General features: G+C 33.8%; 2 protein-coding genes across 5 annotated transcripts in view; one reads left to right on the forward strand and one right to left on the reverse strand.

Moving 5' to 3' along the window:
- Fas1 (fasciclin 1 Fas1 domain-containing) overlaps positions 1-26,719 on the reverse strand; it is a 380,856-nt gene that overhangs the window by 82,510 nt on the left and 271,627 nt on the right. For all 3 annotated transcript variants that reach the window (XM_072003874.1, XM_072003875.1, XM_072003876.1), the window contains exon 3: positions 9,709-9,899. In XM_072003874.1, coding sequence (XP_071859975.1) covers positions 9,709-9,899 — 191 coding nt within the window. The remainder of the gene's footprint in view (positions 1-9,708; positions 9,900-26,719) is intronic.
- Orc3 (origin recognition complex subunit 3) lies at positions 14,516-21,628 on the forward strand. 2 transcript variants are annotated; one of them, XM_072003877.1, is made up of 14 exons: positions 14,516-14,683; positions 15,048-15,179; positions 15,265-15,385; positions 15,457-15,611; positions 15,692-15,852; positions 15,933-16,041; positions 16,147-16,311; positions 16,397-16,594; positions 16,789-16,905; positions 17,043-17,330; positions 17,415-17,648; positions 18,282-18,401; positions 21,229-21,296; positions 21,529-21,628. In XM_072003877.1, the coding sequence occupies exons 1-14, from the start codon at positions 14,660-14,662 to the stop codon at positions 21,620-21,622; spliced, it is 1,986 nt and encodes a 661-aa protein (XP_071859978.1). In that variant the 5' UTR covers positions 14,516-14,659; the 3' UTR covers positions 21,623-21,628. The 2 variants fall into 2 exon arrangements, with proteins under 2 accessions (XP_071859978.1, XP_071859979.1); XM_072003878.1 differs by lacking the exon at positions 16,147-16,311.

Genomic DNA, 26,719 nt, shown 5'->3' on the forward strand with positions numbered 1-26,719 from the left:
ATTTATTCAATCGAAAGAAATAAATATAAAGGTTAAAAATTACAGTAACTAATTAATATAATAAAATTTAATTTTCAACTTTTCATATCTCTGTTGCAATCAAATTTATCAAATACACAAAAAGAATAAATATAAAGAATCGCTGGTATCGCTAGATTCCTAATATCTTCGGTGTCCGCTACAAAAGACAAACATAATAAAAAGTCTTCGTCCATACTATCAGTTTTATAACAACGAAACTACAAATCCAAATGAATCAGAAACAAATTGCCCCTAAAAATTCAAATAACATCCTTTCACTACTAATCTACTGGCACGAATCTGTTTCCATGAAATAAAACAAGCCATTTCTTGCCGGAAGCATTAAAACATTCGTCGTACGAAGGCAACAGGATTTTCGATTGTCTTGAGCGAATAAATAAGAATTCTATTTTAGGTCGACGCAGACAATTCGTTCGGCGACCCATTTCCGAGAACCATTACCGAATTCGGAAAATCATGGCTCGTAAGTGATAGACGAGCGTAAAAACACGTCCGTTTCGCGTTCCCATTTGCTTGCCTGTTGGCGAGTATACGCGCAAAACTTGCCTAAGATACGAGAAAGCGCGAATTGAGAACATAAACTGCCGGTTCAATTCCGTTCGATTACTATAACGCTCTTCTTCGTCTTGTGCGCTGAGAACAGCGGACGGTTCCGGGTTTGTCAGGGTGTGGCGTCCAGACACCATGGCGCCGATTTCCTCTACTCGTTTCCCCTTTTGCTTCCCCTTCGTTCGACGAACAGGAACGTTACGCGAGATTAAAACCACGCCAACTGACCTCCGCTAATCTTCGTGCAAAATCGGATCGCAACATTCTCGCCCTGTTAACACCCATTAAAAGTTTATCACGGACGCGTATTTCCTGCGGCAGATTTGCGGGCTTTTACGAACACAGTAACAGTGGCTTACGAAAGTATTCGTAGAAACTGTTTACGAATATATTATTATACCTGCGTTATGCAAAACATTTTGAAATCTTATTAACGCTATAATGAGACTCAACTATTGTGTTTACGTCGACGAAATTTGAAACGAATCTGAAAACTTGTCAAAAGTTACAGAAGTATTTAAAACAATCAGCGATTCGTATGTTAACAAACTCAAATTTAACACTTATTTATGTGTTTATGGTGACTATTCACACGTTGTCTACTCATTGTACAGTCATTTTCGCCAGATATCTTGTATCTTCTACGTTTCATGCATCTTCATATTGATAGTAAATTGTGTAAATATAATCGTGACGAAAAATTTTCTAATTGTAAGATGATAGATTACTACGTTAATTATACGTATTATTATTATCGTTATCGATCAGCTCAGTATGGGAAAAAGAAAAAACTATAAACGATAGGAAAGAACTAAAACTGAATTCGGCTGAAATTGCTCTAACACCGCGACATCGTAACAAAGACGTCAAAAGAACGCAATGGTTAACACGGAGCGCTGGACAGCTTGAAATCGTATAAAAATATTATATTTCCGAGCTTATTTAAACCGCTATGCCGTTCCGTTTTCGTTTTTCTACCCGGAAGTATATCCTCGGTGGAACACGAGATCAACTCGGAAGTACCGTAATAACTGACAAAGTCCCGGCACCATTAACGTTTACGATCTCGCTCCGCGGACTATATCACATGTTGGATGCCCCAGCGAAAAAATACTCCGAGGAAATTCCTAAAGCCTCTGTTATTCACAGCTCGAAGAACGATGCCGCGTGAAGACCAGAAAAGCCGTAGTTAGAACGAAGGAACGGCGCGACGCCTTGCGCCACCGAGGCGAGATTATCCATGAATCTAAAATTCTATGGAGAAAAGCAGGCCGCTAATCTCACCAAGTGATGTAACAAAAGTTGAGGAACTTTGATACGCATCAGTGTATAGAGCGTAGAGTTGGCGAATAAGCTATTTGTTACTTTTACGTAGCGTAAAATGTATTAATTTTGAATACAAGTCCATTGGCATGAGGTTCGAATGAAAAATGGTACAAACTATTCAGTTTGAGAAAATTGTGAGTAAAGTTAGAATTTATTGAACGTTACGTGTCATGTTAATTTAGTAGGAAAGAATTTAATATGAGACACTGAATAATAAAATTTAGTGTTAATTTAACAGGGAAAGAGCAGATACATAATTTAATAAACGAACGAGCAGAAAGAATCAATAAACGAAGAGTAGAACAGTAACTTAATAAAGAACTTAATAGACAGCGTATAGAAGCACTTCAAAAAAAGGATTAATAGGTAAAGAGTGGACATTCATAACAAAATCTTTTAAATAAATACAAATTTTATGTACAGATTACCTGGACTTATTTTATTTTTGATAAAGATTTCTACCATTTTGAGACTCTCCATTAAAGGTGATAAAAATTGTATACTTCAGTGGAATGATTTATAATTACATACTGCATTTTGTAGAACTGCATTATGTATTGATTACTATACTGATTCGGTTGGCTAAAGCTAACAGAATTAAATTGTACTAATATTTCAATTAAATGCAACTAAATAGGAATGAAATGGACATTAATTTGGAATCGATTAAATCGAACTTGAACAGTAGTAATAGAGACGCGTTGTTTGAAAATGAAATAGAAATTGAATTTAAATCGGAAGAGAATGAAGTACGAAGTCGGATTGGTACTGAAATGAAACTAAAGTTTTATAGAATTTTAACTGTAAAATAAACGAAATGCACGATACACAGAGGAATAACAAATTTAATTAAAAATACACGTAATGACTGAACCAGAATTGAATCGGTCGTGTCTGATTTATAATTAAATAGCGGCAGGATTAAAATCGAATTAAAATCGCAGTAAAAATGAATGGAGCAATCATGGAGTAAAACTGCTGTTTATGAATAATAGAATCTAAACTAAAAACGCATATGAACAAAATAAACAACTAGCTAAAAGCGATTCGATACTAAATAAAATATACATATTTCATTGATTGAAAAAATAAATTTCTAGATTTCCTTCAATCATAGTTTCACTACGAATTTTTTTAAATAAAATATCTCGCACAAACAATTCATTCTAGAAAGAAAGAAATTAGATGCGATATAAATTCCTGGCAGAAATTCATATCGAACGAAAACAAAACAATATTGATGGAAAATCGGAAGAAGTGCAATTCGAAAGGAATAAAAATGGAGGAAGAAGCCTGTTAACGCGAATCTGTTTCGGCGGTTAACTAGAAGATGCGACGCGTCTACGGTGTTTCAATTTAAATTTATGATCAATTTGTATTCATTACATCGTTTGAACAGAACAAATGTCATAAAATCAGGAGACGAAGGGAACATCAAAGATACACAGCGTTCGCTTTTAAAAGGATATTTCCGTTGAAAGACAAATTCGACTTTCATCTTGATACCGTAGAACGGAATATAGAATGTGCGTATACATATGCGTATGTATATCGAGAACGCGTGTACGTGTGTATATGTGCCCCTGGTTGAAATACATGTATGGGAATAATACGCGCATATCCGCTTTCAATTCCATAGATATGTAAAATATATGCCGCACTCGCGGCAAAATGGATATGGAACGCTGGAATATTTCATCGTTAAATCGATTGGGTATTATTACGAGTTACGGTATGAGACAATTTAAAGCTTCCTTGTTATTGTCGACAAAAAATCAAAGCGATCACATTGTTTTGCAATGTTAAAATATGCTAGTAATGATATTTCAATTCGTTTTATCGAAACGTGCTCTGTAAGTCGGTTAAAAATACAGGATTTATATTTCGTTTATTTTATGATTATGTTTATTTTAAGTTAACTACATTACAGATGAAATAGTATTCGGAATCAATACTCTCTGGAGTGAAAAATATATCGAGCCTGATATTTCTTTATAAAAGGATATAAGTGGATTTATCGTTATAGTCTAAATGAATAATGATGAAACAACAAAAATGAATGTTTTTAACAGAAGTTTATAATTGGTAGGTGCTTCATTAATAATCTTCATTTTTCTTGTAATTGTAGATATGAATTTTACAAGTAGATTAATGATTCGAAAGATATTCAAGAGATATTGCCACCTAGATACTTGTGATAGTAATAAAGTCGAAAAGATAACAAATCCATAAAGTTTAGTGAAAAAAGCTTAAATTATAAATATGATACTAATGGATATATTATAACCACTACATAGATATAACTATAAATTAATATAAACATTTTTGAAATCAATATTTTTCAAGAAAGTTGAGAAATCAATCATCTTAATGTAATATTCTTCAAGAAAACTCTATAGCTACACCAAATAAAAAGACAATCTTGGTAATACGTAGCTGTTTGACGAGATATTGGATTTTAAAATCATTCTCGTATGAAAAATAAAACACGTGATTTAGCGCATCTTTCCCTGTGGCTTTCGTGTGTATTAGAAAATTTTTCGTTACACGTTGCAGGCTAGTTGATTTAATATTGATTAAAGAAACTATATAAGTAACTCCTTTACGAACTAGAGAAATCATCCCTTATTCCTTTACCAAGTGAAGATCGTGACAAAGTGAAAAGAATCCGTAAAGACTAGAGACAGAATCGTTTATGCCAAGATCAACGACGAATTAACGATTACGTTTCGTGCTCAATCTAGAAAACGAATTCCGCGTCTCAAGGCAGTTTTCGCGGTTGCGTCGGCTCGTCTCCTTCACGATGCAATTTCCTTTTACGAGACACTCCGGCAGTCTGTAGAGAAACTTCCCTCGGGAGGACCGGGAATGCGACGGGACAAGAAGAAGGGAAAAGTATCAGAGAAGTTGGTTCTACGCGGTAACTCGATTTGGAACGAAATAAAGCCGAGATTTCGCCGGCGTAAATGCGACCGAATCTCTCTGTGAACCAAGAGGACAAAACAGCGCAGCGTTACGGCTTGTTAAAAAATGTACGCTAACACGAAAACGTTTCACTAACGATCGAAAGAGACAAAGAAAGGCCAAGAAGAGTTAAGAGACCTCGAGAAGTCGAAATGTAAAGGAAAAATCATTTTATCGATAATCTGAAAACAAATTTAGATGTTGGGTGTAAAACGTGATGTAATCACAACTTTTTCTGAAGATAGTAATTTTGCAATTCAATATATCAACTTGCTTTGAAAGAATCTACTTCAAGAAGCGTTTCACGTATATATTGTGTTACCTAAAGCATTTTGAAATTTCATTAGCATTCCAACGAGTCACGATTGTTCCGATTATGTCAATAGAATTTGAAATCAAGCTATATTCTATTAATCAAGTAGAGAATTAATCACTAAATATATATTGAAGTCCATATTTAACGCACAACTCGAATCGACATTGTATTTGTAAGACTGTACAGTTTAGTTTTATTTCAACTATTATATTTCTTCGAAATGCACGCAAGAAGAAACGAAGAAATATACACGTACAGATATCACACTTGGGGATACATATTTATACATAAAAAAGGAACCAATTTTCCCGCACACATCACGCTGCCTCGATTATCGCCTGTGTTTTATTTATTCCTCAAGGCAAGATACTATACACACACACACATACTATAAAATATTATGCATTACAATTATAAGCAAAAATATATTACGTCTTGCACCGGAATATATTAAATATATCTTACAAATCCAACATTCAAAACACTAGAATGCATAGAGTTAACTACATCCTTCGACAAACTACTTTAACTTTCCGACCACTGCAACTCTCCTTAAAAATTTCAATAACCAAAAGACTTAACGACTTCTCCAGCCACCCTCGGAATACCAAGCAAATATAAGAATTCCCCGATATACTACACACGTCTATAGAAAGTCCGTAGAAAGAGCAGCGGAGGTCTGTCGGGTCAAGAAGGCGGGGACGTTTTTAATCTGGAAAGCTCGCGGGCTTTTGATCTCATTAGACGCTGTTGGAACGCGCCTCGTTGACGCGTCGCCTGAGGCGTCCCCTGCCCCCGTCCCTGTTTCTTAACAATTTAAAGAAATTCCAGGCCGAATAACTCCGTCGACCCATCAGCCGGATCGGCTAAAGAGTTACGGTTAATGGGGGGGAAAATGGCGCGCGTCAGGGTGAGGCCACCAGCTGGAGCGAGCGAAAAAGAACGGGTTGAAAGAGAGCAGCAGAGCCGTTTGAAAGCAACGTATCGAGGATGAGGAGCAAATTGAAAATCAGTCAGAGGGCTGGTCGAATACTTGGCGGATAGTTTCGTCGTTGAACAGGGTGAAGCTGCGTGAGAATATTCGATAAGTTGCGTTTAGTCAACGGGGAACAGCACGCCCTTTGTTCCAGCCATCTTCGAAGGGTGTGAACCTGTTTTCTGAGCTATAGAGGTGTGAGTTTGTTAGGACAACGCCGGATAAGGGTGGTTTATGCTTCGAAAGTTAATCGAATGGGTATCGAGTGGAATAGGGGTGTGCTTTGTTTATTTTTTTTAAGGACTGAAGCATAGTTTGGGGGATATTGGAAATTGTAGAGGCACGTGAATGGTAAAAATTGAAAATAATTGGGATACGCGAATGATATTGAAAATAATAGAGAAATTTCAAAAATTCTGCATGTTATTGGAAATGACAGAGACACAATGGAGGTGAGATTTACCTAACGAATTCTTGTTCCGGTTACCTATTCGTGTCGGTGGCTTTGAGGCATGCGATTTTATTAATATTCTGTAAATTCGTTTAAATTTAATTGTGAATTTTATATTTTTGGGACCTTTATGTTTACATAGATTCTTATGTAAATAATGCATTAGAAATCTAGTACAGATTTGCTAGAATATGGATATTTCACCTTCAAGTAAATATTGTAGAAAATTGGAAATATTAAAAGGTAAATTCGATAAATTTTTTCACAGGAATGAAAATAACATATGAAATCAAAGTATATCACGTAGCGAAATTCTTTGAGCTTGTTTTTCATATCTGGAAATCGAAAAATACAGAGAAATTTAGCAAGTAGAAATTGTGGTGCTCCTGGCAATGTATTTCTACGGCAAATTTTTATTGCTGCTTTACATTTTAATCTTCGGACAGCGGATTGCGTACAACGGGGATCGGATTAATTTTGACCCACATTAAAATTTTACTTGAACACTAACTGGATTTAGATTTAATTCCATGTTCGCAAATTTTTTCTTCAAAACGAATTTAGAAGAAACTTTTGTGTCTAAACTTCTAAAATTTTTTGTTCTCGTTTTATTAAACGCTTTTTAAAAAATATATATTTGAATAAAGAATCATTCGTATTCTATATTTACGTATAAAATCATTATTATTTTTAATTTTATGAAATATTATCTAATTGTAATAACTACATATAAGAATATAATCTAAAAATAATATATACATATAAAACATATAAAAATAATTTGTTGCTAACAGATTAAATGAAAATTACAAATAACTTCATCCTCTTAATTCAGAAACTTAAGAACATATTTTTAAAATACGATACTTTAAAAAAATACCTTTATAAGAAAATTCCTTCTATCAAATTGATTCCTGCAAACGAGGATGCTCCGTCACAAAAGGATTACAACATCTCTAAAATATATCCACTGCTCTTAATAATTAGATGTTGACGGTGCATGAAAGAGTAATTTGATTGTTTCTGCATTAACAGAATTCGAGCGTAGTTGGTTGCGAAGAAGCAACCGTGTTGCCGATGAGTTAATCATCAGAGCGTAAAAAAAAGTTCCGGCTTCGGCTTCATCGAGGTAGCCGGCAGTAGACGGCGAAGTTCATCGAATCGGAATGTAAAAAGTTATTCGATTAGCCCACTTTTGTCTACATTAATTATGATCCGATACTTTCGTGCTCTACGAACGGCCAGGAAGTATCGGCCGCGATAGAACTTCTGCGTTAAGTGGATGAGAAAAGTTTCTCTAATACCAGCGGGAGAGAGAAAAGTGAACAGGAGAAAAAAGGAGTGCGAGGGGTCAGAGGGAGATGAACGGAAGAGAGACTTGATCTACGGTTGAGCGCGTTGAAGAGATTAGTCGAAGACTGGTCCCTCCATGATTTTCATCGGTCCGATAATACTGGATGTAGATTAAAGGAAATTTCTCGGGAACTGATTCGAAGAACGGTGGACGCTGGGAGTATCAAATGTTTCAGAGCGGAGATCGAAAGGAATATAACAGATAGTTATAAAGTGAACTTTCCCATTTATTAATTTGAAATTGATAAATCTGTGTGTTACGGAGTTAAAATTGATTACGAGTCTAAGTTGCGATTAAAGTGTAATTAGCAAATTTGCTTAGTGACTTAATTGATCGTATAACAGAACTTAGGCTAAGTAGTTTCTAATCATACAAGGACACCTTTGCTACAAGAAGCAATTACACCTCAATTCTGAAGTAAGAAGTACTGAAACTTTGGGGTTGCCGAGTGGTAATTGAATTTGAAATCAATTATTACACGAAGCAATTATGCTTGAAATATAATCTTTCTCTATACTAGATACAATTAATTAAATATAAAATATTGTTAGTATCTAATATCTAAAAAAAAAAAAAAAAAAAAAATAAAAATATTAACTCCTGTGTCCAACATAAACTATTTTGCATCTTGATTAGGTAGGATGACTATAGAAAGTAATATCACTATGCTTAAAACATAAAAGCTTTTCAGGATCTTTACAGAAACATTTTAAAAGATAAATCATTTCAGATATCAATTCTTTTATTCGACATAAAGTGACGTTGAAATTTAAAAAATCTGTGTCCTTCAATTCATTTATCATTCATTTATCAAATTTCAACTGTTCAATTCCTCCGATAATTCTACCTGAAACTCTATTCTATGAGTAGATTCAAAGTAATCCAGGTTTCCAGCCACATTTGAAAAAAGCTTCCTTCGCGCCTTCCACTTTCTATTCGTTGAATTTTTATTGGTTAGCTGCGTTTCTGTTTCACAGAGAGCGAAACCTTTGTCGATAAGAAGCATCGCCTGGGGATGGGAAAAATATTCGACGAGCTCATCGACGAGACGAGTCGATATTCATCGATTTAACGAGACCTGGTACCCCGACAGAATAGTACAGCTCATTAAAAGCTCGTTAGAAGAGAAAGTGCGTCATGCCAACTTCTCAGATGCAGTTTCACGAGTATCGCGACGAGAACGCCGGAAGTCATGTTCACGCAGAGCACCGCGTAAACTAACTTAATTACTCGCGAGATTACGCTCGCAAAAAAGTAATTTGCGATTAAATTAACCGCCACAGAAATCTACCGTGAAATGTAGAGCAATTTTCGACACGAATGTGTTTTTTCCTTCTTTAGAATGTTTTGCGACGTGACTACAATGCTTGACAAAAGTGAAGTTTTTGTTAGATGAATGAAAACATTGTTATATTGGCCAAACAAAACAATTACAGAGGTACGACTATATTCACAAAATCAACACAAAATGTTGACAAACTTCGACTAGTTGAAACGAAGTTGATTTAATAATTGGTTGCTTGACATTCAGATACAATTTAATGCGAAATTTTCATAAAATATTAAATACAATTTTTTCATTCTTCTCCTTTATACAAAATTGTACTGTGTTTGTATTCGTTGACTTTCTAAAATTTATTATTAATTTGACTAGTTTATGCGAGGCTTAGGGCTATGATTTGAAAATCTCTGACTTGAAAAAAATTGAACAACTGTTCTAAAACGCTAACCTGAGTCATTACGTCACCAGCAACGGTAACCTTCGATTGGAAATTACTACGTTCCATAAGGATCTTCGCATTATTTATGTAGACTTCCTGACCATGCGTGCCGGTTTTCTTGGTGACCCACAAGGGCGGATTACCTTCCAACTCCGACGAGATTGAATCCCCTAGGTTCTCAATCGTTTTTGGAGAGTTCGCTGAAACAAAGAAACGAATATTTCTTATTGTACTATTATTCCCTTTAACAGAAAATTTATGCATAATTAGATGGAAATAGAATTACACAGTTATTTCTCTCAATGGAGAATTTCTTTGTTATTTGATTTCTTTATATTTTGTATAATACAGTTACAATAAGGATAGCCTCCTCTATGGATTAATTAATTGGGAAATTTTGCACAAATTGCAAAAATACATCTTATCTGAATCATTGACAATGAGGTCAATATAATACTACAATAGAATATTCGTGCACTGTTACATTAATAATTCGCAATAGAATAGAATGAGAAGAAAACTCATTCTCGAAAAAAAAATAGTAAAATATTGGAACTTGATTGGAACATAATTTAGAATCTTCCCAACTATTGTTTATGACATTAACTTTTGCTTCAATGAATATCATGAATATTATTTATTAACAAATTAAGCCACTAAGACCTGTACTTTGCAATTTCTTTTTAAATACCTGTTAACGATATCAATTAAACGCAAGATGATTGAAAGAGCAGTGAAATATCGAAGACATTCGTCAGAGTACGTAATTACATGATTAAATTCAAATTCCAATTTTCGCGTAAAATTTTAACAATCCCAATTAAACCCAGAACAAACCTCGGAACCAAGAAAAAGCTGTAAACCGTGAACAACAGAGCTAAGTAGAAGGCCAAATTTCCGCAAGGTGCAATCCATCAAACGCGTCGCTTCCTCTTTCCATCATCGCCAGAGCCAAACCGTAAAAAGATCGTTCTCGAATCCGAGCTCGTCACCGAGCGGAGCACAAGAATTTTATTTCCAGCGCAACGAGCACGCGAGTTACAAGAGCACGGAAACGGGATTTGAAAAAGAAAAAAAAAGAAAAGAAAAGAAACGCACCGAAAGAAAAAATAGGGAAAAGGTGCAACAAAGAGGAAGAAAAACCGACTACCAAGAAGGGATGGTAAAGAGTTCGCCGCGAAGCAACAAAGCTGTTCTCTTTATTATCTCGTTACCGGCTAGAATGTCCTCGTAATCCCGAGATTTTTTCAGCCGCCTGTCTACCGCAATAACATAGATACCGTTTCTGCATCCTGCGGAGAAAAGTTCAATCTCAGGCATAAAAGGAGAGGAGAATTCGCACGATGGGAGCAACAACAATGGCGCTCATTACCGACGTCAGGAATTGGGTCCTGTGTTTCGTTAAACTGCCTTGCCGTTTTCTTCTCCAGAAGAATCGAGAAACGTCGTGATCCTCTTGGATAACGTTTCTACCTCTTGATTCTTTCTTTATCTCATCCTTCTTTTTAGTGAGAAAAATTCTTGGTTCCGAGGGAATCATTTCCTTGAACTATCAGCTGTGAACGAGATATGTGTTTGTGTGTATGTGTGTGTGTCATTTTCCCTTCTGCGTTCGAGAGGCTGACAGCAGTTTCGACAAGTCCCAGACCAAAAGCTTCTCGTGTTTCTTTCCGTTTGATGGGCGAGCTGGCCAACCATTTTATCGTCGCATCAGCGAAAATGTCCCCACCCTCTTCGAGTCCGCGTGAGTGCGATCGTTTTTGCTTCCAGATCCTTGAATCGACGCTCTTTCAAAGGATATCAACGCCTTTTACAGACCTCGATCGAGGACTTATCTGAAAATGACTCCTTCGTTTTCGGAGAAAGAGATCGATTCGCACGAGATCACATGCAAATACATCGGTGATAGACGAGGTGTAAGCGTGGCTCGAACGTGGAAAACGGAATAGCGAGTGTAACTTGTTGGGTGGATGGGTGGTGTGATTTGGTTGTAAAATCGGGCTATGATGTATAGTATAAATTTTCTGTGTAAAGGACAGATCGATGAGTTTAGGTGTTTAGAAATTGGTTTGCTGCTTTGAATTGATTAGTTATTTGGCAGTGAATTTTTATACGTTTGCGAAAAATTTAAATGAACAAAAATTTATCAAGGATAACCATGAATTTGAACAAAATGGAAATCCAAAATTGCGATATTCGTTAATTTTTATAAGATAATGATTCGATAAATAAAATTACTAATTATAAGTAACTTCTATACCTCTATTACAATGACACAAAGATGTAAAGTTTAATGTAAAATCGAATTCCTCAAGTTTATTAAAATTTCTATTAAACTTTCATTAAGATGGTTATCAAGATTCATAGTTATCAAAGCGTTTAACAAAATTTCAAAGGATGTAAATTTCATTGATATTCTATTAGAATTATAGCTTAATTAAAACGCCAAACGATGTTGAGATAGAAAAGTACAGGAGGTAAAAGAAACGTAGGCAAGTAACTGATACATTTCCACGTTTATCTGCAGCTAGTAGGAACAAGGAAATCTTTGATACCGTTGAATTACACCGTGAACAAGGGGATAGAATGAAATAAAAGCAGAGACATTATTCATCGTGGGCATCGAATTGTACGTACGACGATCGAAAAATCTAGACAAATATGTTCCATTGAACGATCAATAGGTCTCTCCCTCCCCGATCTCTGCATCGTTTTGTCCCAGACATCCCTTTCAACGAAGGCGGATGATTAAGTCCTCGATCGAATCCCATTTATTTTCCGGCAAGAAACCCCTTGGGGCACAGGTGCGATGGCCGACCACAAAACGAGAACATTCGTACAAAGCTGCTTGCGCAATCGATTTATATTCTCTCGCCAAAAAACCTATTTTTCTATGCTTCCGCGGCGCGTTGTCCAGCTTGTAGCTGAAAGCCTGCTTTTCGAAATCTGCTTCGAAGCATCGGTTAACAAAGAAAATAACGCATTGCTGGATTAACCATGAAACAAATAAAAAAAAAAAAAAAAGAAGAAATAAAACAAGCTACCGTTTGCATGCCACGCGGGAAAAGTGTCAGAAGTAGCTTGGCTTAGCGGTGACACGATAAACCTAGGTAGTCGAAAACGTTGGAAGCTAGGCGAAATCGGGATTCTCTTTCGATACTGATTGGATCGTTGGTAAATGTTTTCCTAGTAGAAGAGGATATCTATGTAAGTTGGCAAATCTGTGTAGTTTTTATCGAGAGATTTTGTTTGCTTTCCTCTTCTCGTTTGATAGCTTTTTGGAGAACGTTTTCTGAAAAGTTTTTGAAAAGTTATGTTACGGGCTGAAAGCAGATATATTTAGATGTTACTATATAAATCCATCTTATGCTACCACGTCATCAGTTGAAGTTAATTTTACTTTTCAAAAACGAAATTATCTCCGATAAAATCGATCAATTTCTTCGCTGTGTCTTTGTTTTAACATATTCAAATACTTTTTAGGACTAAATTTCTTTTGAACTAACAGCACTTATATTGATAACATAAAAACCTACAAGTCAGCAGAATTAATATCTCTCATCCAAAACCTCTAAACGCGCAAATAATTTACGAACCAAAACAAAAACTAGATTAAATATAAATATTTTCCTTATGTTAAAAATTCTCTACCTGTCGCTGTTCGCCTATAAAGGTATCATTTAGCAGAAATATCAAACAATTGAACTTTGAATAATATTAAAACCATACATTCCAAGACCAAATTCCCGCCAATGCAACCATACGTGTGGATTCAGTGCAGGCCGATTCGCAACATGTATTCGTGGATGAAATTTTGAGGAAAGATGGATGGGCAGACTTCCGGCGGAGCTCAATAGAAATGCTGAAATATGCTTGGCGAGCTCGGAATAATTTCGATTTCAGTGGCCGTTGCACGATCGTTTACACGGGCGCACACCAGCAAGGATATTTCAGTACACTGTGAGGCACAGGGCATGGCATCTTGTTTGGACACTTCTTTAAATCAATTACGAGTTCCTGGCAGGCAAGTTCGGCGAGCAAGTAGCACACTTCCACCCCTACCAGTTTAACCGAAAGTTCGGCGAACGCCCTCCTCTCCATTGCCCTCCGCACGGAAACGTGGCATCAAACTCTCGGTTTCCGGATTGTTTGCTCGGCGAATTCAATCGGCGCATTTGCGATTCAGATGATGATCGGGGCAGCTTACGCTCGTGAAATTCGAATATCACAATTACCCAGCCTTAGGCCCCTGGTAGGGCCAAATTTTCAAAATTCCATCCTCGCCTCTGGTTACACTACTCGCGTTGCGTTGGTTGTAAGTGTACTGGTCATTTGCAGGGCGAACACGTTGATTCAAATTATCTTTAATACGTGTATGATGCGAAATGCAATATGGTACTGCATGAAACACCGCATGCAACTGAATATTCAGAGTAATGTTGCGCTTAATGAGGATAGTTATTATTATTAAGAAATGTTTCGAAATTACTTGAGGCGATAGACTTTCATTTATTTGTTGTCTCGCTTTTTGCAGAATAAATCTTCGGGAATTTCTAAGAAATCCTCCTAGAAAATAGAATATGTAATATAATACGAGAGTTTGTTTTTTAAATTAGCAAAAGCATTTATCAGAGAAATTTTTAATCTTGATTAAATGTGGCTTGAAAAAATTACATTGATTTAATACGGAAAAATAGTTAAAAGAATTTCAGTGATCTACAATTAGTAATCAATAAATTAAAGAAACTGAGTGATTTAAATTTATGAAGACAAGCGCGCTGATGATTAGCGCACTCTAGGATCGTCTCTGAAACTAGCCAGTGCGACAGTTGTGATCAGTTAGTGGGTATGTAAGAAGTGTTTCTGTGCTTTCTATGTTGATGACATGATTTTTAGTGATTGGAATAGTTTTTGGTCGTTTTATTAAAATATATGGTTTTATGAACATTTCTTGGATAATATGGACAACGTATCAGTATCAAAGGTATAGTACACCTGTTGCTTCTACTTATATAACCTCAAAGTGCAAACGCGGTACTTTGTATATCGTATGGTTGAGTTAGCTGATACTTGTACGAGATAATTTAATATTGTAATTTTAAGTAATTCTAAGTTCTATCTATGTACAGCTCTTCTTTTCCTAACACTGATTTAAAACATTAGAATTTAATAAGTTTAATTTTGTTGTGATAATTTTTAGGCATAGTGATTATTTTGTTCTTTTAACATTTCATAAATTTATATCTTTGGACAAAGTCATTGTTTATTATATATGTTATTTATTTTCCAAGTTATAACCTTCTTATAAAATCTTTACACTTTATCAAAGAATATTAAAATACTTTTAGGGTGTCTTTGTACACAAAGGTGCTTATAAGATCGGTAATAAACAAACAAAATTTGAACCACCAGATTATTTAAATGCATCATGGTATCTTACTTATAAAGAAACATGGGAAAGCATTCAAAATGCTATAGAGGTATTTCTTCTATATTAAATGCTAATACACAAGAGTCATTTCATTATCACATTTATTGATTCAATAAGATCTTTCAAAATTATAGGCTATAAGGTCCAATATGTTTCAACAAGTTTTAGATGACTTACAATCTTTTGTTTCCAAGATTAAAGATAAACCATTAGAGGAATTTCAGAATGAGATACAGACAGCTATTTTATTAACTGGTAATATAATTGAATATATACGTATCATTTTAAATTTAATGACCAGATTTATGAAACTATTGGCATTGCAGGAGTTAATGTTTCTGATCACAAGATAATGTTCCAAAGAGTAGTTTCTAAGCTAAAACCAATAACAAATCATATCGCTGTTATATGGGGTAGAGACTCGAATAATATAAAGAATCTCACAGAAGAATCAATTTATCAGTTGATAAATAATGAAAAGGTACTACTTCAGTTAGCGCAGTTACCAAACTATTAGAAATATGCAGTATTAGATGTTACATATAGTACATTTATCTGTAGGATGATGAAGAGATACAAATTAAGAAAACCCATTGTCATATGAGGAATCTAAAATTATGGCATCAAAAAAATTGTGATCGAAATGATCCTCTGGTTATAATGATAACTGATTTTGAAAGTTCTTCTCCTGCAGTACTGCATGATTTTATTTTAATATTAAGGTATTAGAGTCTCTTGATTGTATATTGGAATGTTACAGACTCATCGGTAGCTTATTTAATTAATATTCTATATCTTTCAGTTCATATGTCAATTCAATGAAATTTGTTCTTATTTTTGGTGTTGCAACTACTTTACATGCCATCCATAGATCTTTAACATACGATGTTACATCAAAATTGAATGTTCAAGTAAGCAACAAATGCATCATAGAATTATAAATATAATAAAGAAGATAATAAAATATAGAAATTTCTAAAATACAGTCACTTTTTAAAATCATAATTTTTGTTCAGGTATTCCATATGCAAAAACAAATTAATATTTTGTCAGACGTGTTAGAAAAGACTGTTTTTTGTACAAATATCCCATTTAAATTGACTGGACGCGCGTTTCAATTTTTAACGGATATCTTTTTGTTTTATGATTTTTCAGTAGAGAATTTTTTACAAAGTTATAAGGTATCGGTTTACTTCATTCTTTGTTTACAATTTTTTTTTATTTCCTATATCCGACTTTTCGTTTAAGTTATCGTTACGTTTTTAGATATGTATGATACAACATTTTTACGCAAACAATATAAATTCTCTCTGTTGTCAACCACAAAAGATAAAAAGCAGGATTTCTTCTTTAACAGATGAGGATTGGGTGGAAATTAAAAAATTGCCTTCTATAGAAAAATATATTAAACAACATACGAATGATAAAAATAAAGATGAATTGCCTAATGATAACAGGTTTAAGGTACGGCTTTATACTTACATATTTAATTCTTAAATGCGTAGTATCGCTATTTGGAAAATTTATATGTATATCCTAATATAAGAGAAAAGTAAGAATTATTGAGAAATTTATAAAATATATAAAAAAGTCGTGATATAAATAAAAATCATACATATATAAAATTAACAGTGATTTATACCTAGGGCTTGTTATAGGAAACGCTGACGCAGCTCTTAAATAATTTTCATCAATATATGCACCGATTTTTGTTAATACTCAAGTGCCTGCACGATCTCATGTCGACATTACCAAATGCACCAATGGGTAAACAGGTACAACCTAATAAAAAGTTAATATCTTTCTCAGAATAGTGTACCAAATCTACATGCAATAAAATTTCAATACGTTTCGACAAAATTTGGAAGATTTAGGGAATCTCCTTTTTAGATTTACTTTAATACCATTTTAGCTACGTGAATATTACACAAAAGCAGTTTATATGAGTGATTTGAGAGAATCTCAAGAGTACAAAGAATGCCTGCAATTGCTAAGTTTTCTATCCAAGAAGGAATTTCTTGAAAAATTGAACTCTTTTACAATAATTATGGAAAGTTCGAAGGACTCAATTATGAAGAAAGTTAAAGCAGATCTACAGGACCGTATAAAAACAATCGAGGAAGCTAGTTTAGAAGTAGCTTCGAAACCTGTCGATATCGTTTCTACCGGTGAAAAACTCAGTCGACTTCAATTGAAAGAGGTTTGGAATAAAATTCAACGTGCTGACGCGTGTATTCTGGAAAAATAAGAAAATTATAATATTTTGCTTTGTGTTCCGCTGTAGAAATTATTGAAAATGTCCCAAACGCAATCTCGATCGCCCTATAAGGTAGCTCAACAGGATTTGATTGATTATTTAGATCAGAAAGTGTTTTCTGTGTACCTCATCAATCCTCATTACGTACCTGGGAACGAGATATTTTGCTTCAATGATGGCAATTTAGCGAAACAACATGTTCGTGGATCTTTGAGAGCAGCGATACACACGGGATTGAACGATCCACATGCGTACTTAAATGTAAGTGAAACAGAAATAATTTTTGTGATGTTTGTGGTGTGGATGTTGCATGAGTTTAATTAAAGTAAATAAAATTAAGCTTTGAAAACAAGATATTATCTGGGTGAATTTATTAATATTAGAATGTTGAAAATTCTATACTAAAATTCTATAGCACTAGGTTCATAATCATATTTCATAATACCATATTATCCAGAATTTCGTACTATCTTCAAAGTAATTAATTGAGAGAGAGTATGAAATTATTTTCACGAGGAATCAGAAACACGATACTTCAATAAACTCTTCACTCAAGAAATCATAAAAATCATCTCGTCATATATTTTACGAAAGAAATATCTTCTCCTCTTCCATGAATTGTCTGCGTAGATTATTTCTGCATCCCATTCGAAATATAATTCGTTAAGAAGTGTTCGTGATCCTCATTCAATTGGTTTCGTCTGGAAGACTCGCGACTTGAACGAACGTTCGTTCCCCTCTGTTCGTGTGTTCATTGTGGCTTACGATTCTTCCGATGCTATCGTCCTCACCCTCTATCAGTGGTTGAATATCGATTATAGATTTTTCGTAATGGGAAACGATGCCGAGGTCTCTGTCTTGCACGTTGAAGTTAATTGGAAATACATATTTCAGTGCAAGTGCTGCAAATTGGAGAACGACGACGCCATCCCATCCACGCTGCCTGACCTCAGTATAATTTACAAGTTGCACTTAGAATCCAGGAAGCTGATCAATATGTACGACTGGTTACAGGTAGCAATCTGTTTCGTGTTCGTGTTTACAGATTAATACATAGAATAACTCACGAAAATATTTGCACAATTACCATGAAAATTTTTTATATATCTACACTTATATATTGTGTACGTTTTATGAAACATTTAAAAGTAATATTTTCTTACATTGTTTTGTTTTAAATAATAATATCACTAAATTTTCAAATGAAAGTTGTTTGATTCTATGATGGAAAATTAAAATATTCATCAGCACAGTAATGAGACACGACAATACTGATTGTATTGATCAAACTTGAAACCAATTTGAAAATATATACAGAGGATAAAAGATACCTACTGCAAACATATATTTAGTAGGAAATTACAATGTTAAGGCTTATTAATATAATGGATAATTGAGTGTTTAAAAATGTTTGTGACCTCTGCGAAATATAGGTATACTTGCAATAAATATATTGTAGCTTCTAGGTGCATTTTCAGATTTGTTGCAAATTTTATCATATATTCATGACAATCGTGTTTCATTATTTGTGTTTCATTGCTTCTGTCTCGTTATTCTCGATATTAATGAAATTTCAAAATGTTTTGTATAATATAATACATATTATGTAACACAGTATGTACATAAAAGGTTTCTAGAAGTGTTCGAATACTTTCGTGAGTAACTGTATGCGTTCGTTCGTTTTGTGATTTTAATCGGACTGGCGAACGAGTGATTCACGCGAGCGCTGTGTTATAAATGGGGTCGAACTGGAAAGGGGCTGAGGGTTGTTTTATTTTTTCGCGGTCATTAAGAGCTTGGAAATTCACCTGGTGTAAGCATTGGACAAAGGAAATTAAAGTCCAAGTATATGCATACGTAAGTGATCTCTAAATTACGTGGAGCTGTTAAAGAAATACTAAGATGGAAGAGATAGTACACGATAATATACTTTTATAAATTATTGCTTCGTGTAATTGAGATTAAACTCTTTCCTTCAAATGATTTAATATCCCTACATATTTGTCTGTAATTACTTTGCTTGATGAATATAAGTGATTTCTGCAAGTACTTTTACATTTAGAAATATGTAGAGATTGTTGATACATTCCTGAATGCAATAGAAAATGTGTATATATAAAGATCGAGGAAAAGTTTTTCAGATGAAAGTTATTTGATTTTGTGATGGAAAATAACTAGAATATTAGATTCGTTTAGTTGTTATTTATTGACATTTTAATATGAATGTCCGTTTTTTGGTGGAACCTGATATTTCTATTATTTCCAACGTATTATATATTTCAGAATATTTTTACGAATATTGATGATATATGTCAAGCTTTTGCTCAATTTTTAAAGAATTTTACTAATTTTATATCTATTTCATAAATCTGTTTTACGTTAATGTAAATATAGTACAATGATTGGATGTTACGTTAGCAAAAGGTTTTAACTCAATGTTATAGTATAAGTTCACGTGCTTGTTTATTTACGAATATACATATATGTAGCGATGCATTTTATTCTATTTCATCGGGGTAGAAAATACGAATGTATCGTAATTTTTGTTTAGTTTATATATTGATTTATTTCTGCTCTCGTGATATAGAATTAAAAAAAAAAAAGAAATATTTGTGGAAGCTTCAAAAATATTATACAGTAAACATAGACAATATTAGAATTATCAACAAAAAATAATATTCAATTTTACAATAAAAATTCAGTACATGTTTTTATATGAAAATTTTCATGATATTTTGTATAAAATATTCCAGATAAAATTAATATTCTAATTATTTCGTTGCATTTGTTGCAAAGTACATTTTATCTCGTTACGTGTTAAATCATAAATCCAAGCACTTTTGCGTCGCCTAATCCCCGACATTTATGTTCCTTTATACGAATACGAAAAAATTACGCCACGAAATAGCGAAATGACTGGAGACAGGAGCATTTTCCGAGAATTCCATTTTCACGGTCGTCGACCACGGTCCGTAAGGTGTTAAGCCACATTCGCATAGAAAGGAAGGCTTTTAATGGTGTAACAGGCTCCTGTTTGCCTTTAAGATACAGCTTATTACGCTAAAAATACTCGGCTAGTTCATACAATTCTTTTTACTAAATATTCCTTTGTTTGAAATTCGTATTTAACGGAAGAATAATTTAATTAATTGTTAATTGACTATGAATTATTTTAAACAATAATATGCACGAACACTAGTTTGTTTGGTAATTTTCTTCGTTTATTCGCTGACTTACATACAATATTTATTACATATCGATTATTATTATGTATCGATGGTAATTCAAAAGATTCAAATGTGCAGGACAATTTTGTTTATTGAATATTGTTTATGCTTATGAAATTTACATTCTTAAGGATGAATAAGCTTTTCTATGAAACCTCTTTTGATTTAAGCTCCTTAAATGAATGACACTTCTACTATAATTTCCTAAAACTCTGTCATTTTTATTTGATACTGTACGACTATAGTATCCATCTCTTCATCGCATTTCTTCTCGAGCATAAATCGAATAAAAATAAAACTGTGCTCCTTACTATAGTTGATAGAATATTGTAAAATTATTAAAGTATCATAAAATAAATTGAATGAATTGAATATTATAAAAATGATTGCAACCAAAATGCGACGATCTTCTGGAAAAAGACCTTTTAATCTCTTAAATTAGAATGTCGTTCCTTACACATTAGAAACGTAGGCTTTAGATTAAACATTATCTTTAGATTCTTGCATCTACTGCTCTAATTCAAACATCCTTGCATCGTGCAGAAAGCTATATCATTCTAGCTCTAAAACAGATACTCTTGTAGCTGCCACAAATAATTATAATACTCTTGCAGGCATTTTTAATTATCGTGGATCCAGTGGGCAGTACAAAGGAACAACGGGACGTGGACCCAAAATTACAGTATCCTTTTTCATTTAGAGGTTTTCTCACGTCCGTACGATCCAGGAGTAATGGAACGTACGAAGATTTGTCTAACCGCGGTACGTTTGAAATTCATATCATAGCTCGTAATGGTGAAATCGTAAGCTCGTAGTGGTTATTCGCCGGGATCGTATGCCTCTTGTTTGAATAATTCACACGAGAACACGTGTGAATTTTATGATGGTTCACGGTATCCTTAACGGAGATTTAGAGCTCGTTTTACTCAAGCAGTCGCCGAATTGGAGTTTCTTGGTTTCATCAAGAGCTCACGACAGAAAACGGACCACGTTAAGCGACTCACATAATTATTTTATTTATTTCTCAGTCGATTTCCTTGTTTTTATTTTTTTTTTATTTATAAATTTCACTTATTGCTGGATTTATTATATGTAAGGTATATTTTTAATTTTCTAAACTTATGTTATGTTTTATTTTTGTGCAGAGAAATATTTCTCAATTTTTTTACAAATGTAGCTTATACACACATTTGGATTAACACACGTGAAATTTATTTTGTACTTTTGTAACCTGCATTTTAATAAAAAAAAAGAAGAAGAAACAGGGAATGATATTCTGTCATTTTTATTTTCTTCCAAGAAATATTTTCCAATCTTTTTCGTTTATAAATCTCTTTTCTATGTATTGTTCTATGTGTTCCATGTATTATACTTTCCTAGCGTGAATTCTAGGAAAAAAAAAAGAAAGATATCGCGTAACTTTCATTTTTTCTCACAGAAATGTTTCTCAACTTTTTTTAATTTTTAAATTTACCTTAAGTCCATATTAGCTTATTATAGATAAGGTTTATTATATATTTTTCTTCCTTCTTTAATAAAAAATGGAGAGAAGTGGAAGACGATATCATGTAACTTTTATTTTTTATTTTTTTCCAAGAAATATCCTTTAACATCGCGTAGCGTGCAGAAGTTTCCGGACAAGCACTTCCGTAGCTTCGAAAGGGGAAAGCTAAGATGAAATTTAGATAACACGGGAGAATAGCATGGTGGGAAGGAAAAACAGAAAGTACGGTCGAGAAACGTTCTTATTTATGAGTATAATTATAATGATTAGGGATAACTGCGTTACCTTTTCCACGTTCTAACTATCATTAGATAGACTAATGTCTGATAATACACGTATACGATCGGTGTACTACGTTCTGAAGAACTTTTTAATCATTCGAGGGGTAGTTTCAAAGGATAATAGTCAATTTGAAAGGCTGACAATTATTTGCAAACCGCAACTTTTATCGCTTCGAAAATTGATATTTTATAAAAATTGTATATTTCACGAGAATACAGCTTCGTAGTAATTTGAAATGACGATGGAAAAACTTGACGTGTAAGTATTCGAAATCATTAATCATTCTTACCCTATTTCCTTCATATTGTATATAATAGAAATATTCATTATTATAAATAAATCTAAATTAATAAAATTTAAATTTTTCTTTTTTTTCCCTAATTCTATTATATTCGGTAAGAAGAAAATAAGATACGAGTATTTAATAATTTTGGAAACAATCAGATTCTTGGATAAAGATACTTTTTATATCAGAGTTTCAATAGTTCTACATTTCTTGCGTTTTAAAATTTGAAGACATTTCAGGCTCTATTGTCTGTATTTTCAATGGCTTACTACGAATTGATATGCATTCTGTTATTAAAGTGCGGAAGAAATTTGTTTATGAAATATTGTTCATGAATTGGTTGCAAGCGCGATACAGTTCAAAATTTATAGAACATGACATTATTGGTTTTTCTGTTTAGATGTTAAATAAAATTGCAAACCTGCAGATATTTTTTCCGATACGTATCACTAACAATAAATTTTTATGATAGAATATGTATGTATTTCGATCCTTCCTTTTGTCTTTTTTTTCTCCATACTGCGTGTACATCTGTTATTTTAATCATTTTTATTTTTGAAAGGGAATTTCTATATTTAAAAAAAGTTTTTTTTTTAATCGTGCACGGTACTAAACGAGAGATACGATACGAAAAAGAGATTTATATGTTTTAGCTACATTTTCGAAAATAAACTCAAGTTTACTAATATTTCCTATATAAAAGTATAACACATTTACATGGATGTATGTAGTATGCATAATGTATACGTGTATTCGAAAATTTTTATCAAAAGTGCTATTATCTCCACGTTTCTTGATAATAAAATCTATTTATCATATAATCGTACTTCAACTAAATTATTCAAGCAATATGTAACACGCAATGCCATCTAGTTTAATCGACGAACTATGAAAATCCACTTAATACTATATAAATATTTAGTTCATTTGGTAGCAAGGAATTTTTATTTCACGCTTAAGTTCTCAAAGTTACTTCGACGTCATTGTGTTTGCCATTGTCAGGTGGTAAAATGCATCAACTTCAGTCTTTTTAATATCTCAATTTTATTTGACAAACTCTAATTTTCTTTTGTTTTGCACAGTCTTCCACTCGTCTAAGCGAACTATAGAGATCTCCAGTATTATTCAGACAGAAATAGTCAGTCACGTTTACCTAAAACTAGGATCTTCTACTTGAAAGTAGTTCTACAGAGTGAATCTCCTACTGGTTGGCTTAAGGCAGTTCTGAAAATCGCACTCACGTTTTCATTTTACATATTGCATTGTAATATATTATCCACTTTTGTACAGATAATCGTATCTGCCCTAACACAGATCAATATTGATTCCTGATGACAAGCCACATATATCTATTTTCACTGCGATATATTCTTCAAGTGGACCAATAAGAAAAAATCATTATATATCAAAAAATATTAGCCGTGCACTTCTCAAACAGCATTTGATAGACACTCAGCTGATTTTCGCATTTCCAACATCTGAAACTGCAGTCAGTCATTTGCAACTAAAGATCCACACTAAATTCCGATTTCTCCATTTGAGATTAAAAAATAGAGTAATTTCTAAAGTAAAATCGCTCCGAAGCAAAGCAACGTTTCGCGCCCTCAAACTCGAATAGAGCCCATATCTCTAACACTCGAAAAATATTCACAGCTCCAGATTCTAATTCTATCGGTTGAAGTTACAGGACAGGCTAATCTTTAAAGTCAAATTTCTTTGGAGTAAAATAACGTGAGCAGAACTGTATGATTAAGATTGCGCAAGACAACCGGAAATTAATTCACCTAGCATCGGACTGGAATAGAAGCAACGCGTATGGCAATGGTTAGGTATTGTGTGACTACGCGTTGGCGGAAATCTTCAACATCGATCATGCCGGTATCGCGAAGCAGGCTTTCAGAGGCTCGTGTATGGTACAAAGGCACGTGGATCAGTAAGGAATGTGTCAAAAGCTGCGGGCGGTACAGTTAAGCGGCTTCTCCCTTCGTAAACGTATATGATAGATGACACACGTTATGCCCATGCATTGAATAGCGAATTAAATTTTGCTTGCTTCACAAATTTACTCTTCCGCGGTCTATCCGCATCAGACGCCTGTCATCTATAGTATTCGGTTTGTCTAGACGCGTTGCACGCCACGCATTCCACGTGCGAAACGTCGGTAATGAGGTTTCGTGTTGACAAAAGGAAAGATTGGTTTCTATGTGTGGTTGTACTCGGTTGATAAATTGAAATCGTAGACGATGCAAGCAGCGAGGAAATAAGACACTAATTTTTTCCATTCTTGCGAAGGATTTAAAGGCCACGTGGAATACGATGAAACGTCCTTCGATGACAATTAGTCCAAGTTAGTTGTTCGACAAACGTACTGCTGAAATAGTACAGCATTTGAAATGATAAAGTTTATAGTCCATTGTTCGAGATTCAATATTAGAAATGGGATTGAGCGTAGTGCAAATGTTTTCGAATCCGACTGGAAAGTTTCGAACTCTTTATGAGTACTCTGACAAACATAGTATATATATAATATATTTTTAAGTAGATTTTAACGTAGATAAGTTGACCAAATATATATTCAACTTTTTTATGTATTAATTAGAAGATTTTTATTTTATCCGTGCTACTCTTACGATCGTTCACTGTCTATTTTAAAAAGTAGGGTAGTTTCATACAGAGTTTGAAACGTCGATATTTTATAACTTTAAGTTTATAGTTAGCCAATCGAACATTGGAGCATAAGTACAGTTGAATGTTTAGTTGAACAACATAGTTGGTTCCACCTATTTCCTTACCGAAGATCAACATCCTTCCACTTTAGCACTAATCTAATATTAGATCAAGAGTTCCTGTAGCTTCCAATTGTACGATGTTTAGCTTACCTTTGTTATGCTGGAAAGCTACAAAACAGTACGGTTTTTCAAGTAATAATTATAATAAAGGAAAAGGGCATAATGAAGCCGAAAAAACTAAAAAAATCATGAATTTAGTTTCCACACACTGCTACTTGGGAAAACGTAAAATATTCACATTTCCAAAGCACGATAATTTGGATGGAACAGCGACTCGAAACACTAATAAACGACATAATTCTATTATTTACGTTTATACAAGCAACGTAATTTTCCATTTGAGTATTATTAAGTATAACGGATACGAAATACCATAACTTTGTAATGCGTTGAATCAATGACCCAATTCAACTTCATTGGAAATCACCATGAGAAACGTTTCATCCACGTAATAATTCAACTTCCTAGGTGCATATTGATGACGTATGTCGTTCATTTGCATACAACTGTACCGGCCATGCCACGAGTTTCAACGATTCGCTATTATCCAGATTTCGTTCCGATTTCTGATCCACGCTCTTCTTGATCCTCGCGAACCGTTCTTTCCTCATCGTTCTTTCATTCTCCCTCTCTCTTCTTTCTCCGCGTTTCTTTTAAATTCAGAATACCAATGGACCTTAAATAAAGGAACGAACTCACTGGTTACTTCTAGATTGGAAAAAAAAAAGAAGGAGATAAAGAAAAGGCGACGGCGGAAAAAGAACTTTTACAAGCGATTGCAACCGTTCGTGTATTTTAACGGGCGAAGACGAAAGTGAACGAATATCGGGGAGAATTAATTGAATTCCCACGGTTGGATTTCCTTCGTCTGACGTGTTGCAGACAAGTTGCCACCGCTGTTTTAGTAAATTTTAACTTCTCTAAGATAAGAATAATCGCGGAACAGCTTTCCCTTTGCATTTTTCAGTTTCTTCTGTTGATAGCGTTTATAAAAATGAACGTGTTCTTGGGTGCAGTATATTCTTCAGAATTAGAAAATATTTTTTTGGTACAGTAACGGCGATTAATGACGATATAACAATAAAATTGCTGTTGATTAGCATCGCCTTGGATTGCTGAGAATTAGTATGAAACGTGGAAATTATTATTTTAAGTTTGAAACTTGAAAATTATTATTTTAAGCATGTTAGTGGTGAGAAATGATAATTTCTGACTTCATTCTTTATATGTATTTTATTTTTATA

Source organism: Bombus fervidus, chromosome 5 (assembly GCF_041682495.2).
Source record: "Bombus fervidus isolate BK054 chromosome 5, iyBomFerv1, whole genome shotgun sequence".
Taxonomy (NCBI): domain Eukaryota; kingdom Metazoa; phylum Arthropoda; class Insecta; order Hymenoptera; family Apidae; genus Bombus; species Bombus fervidus.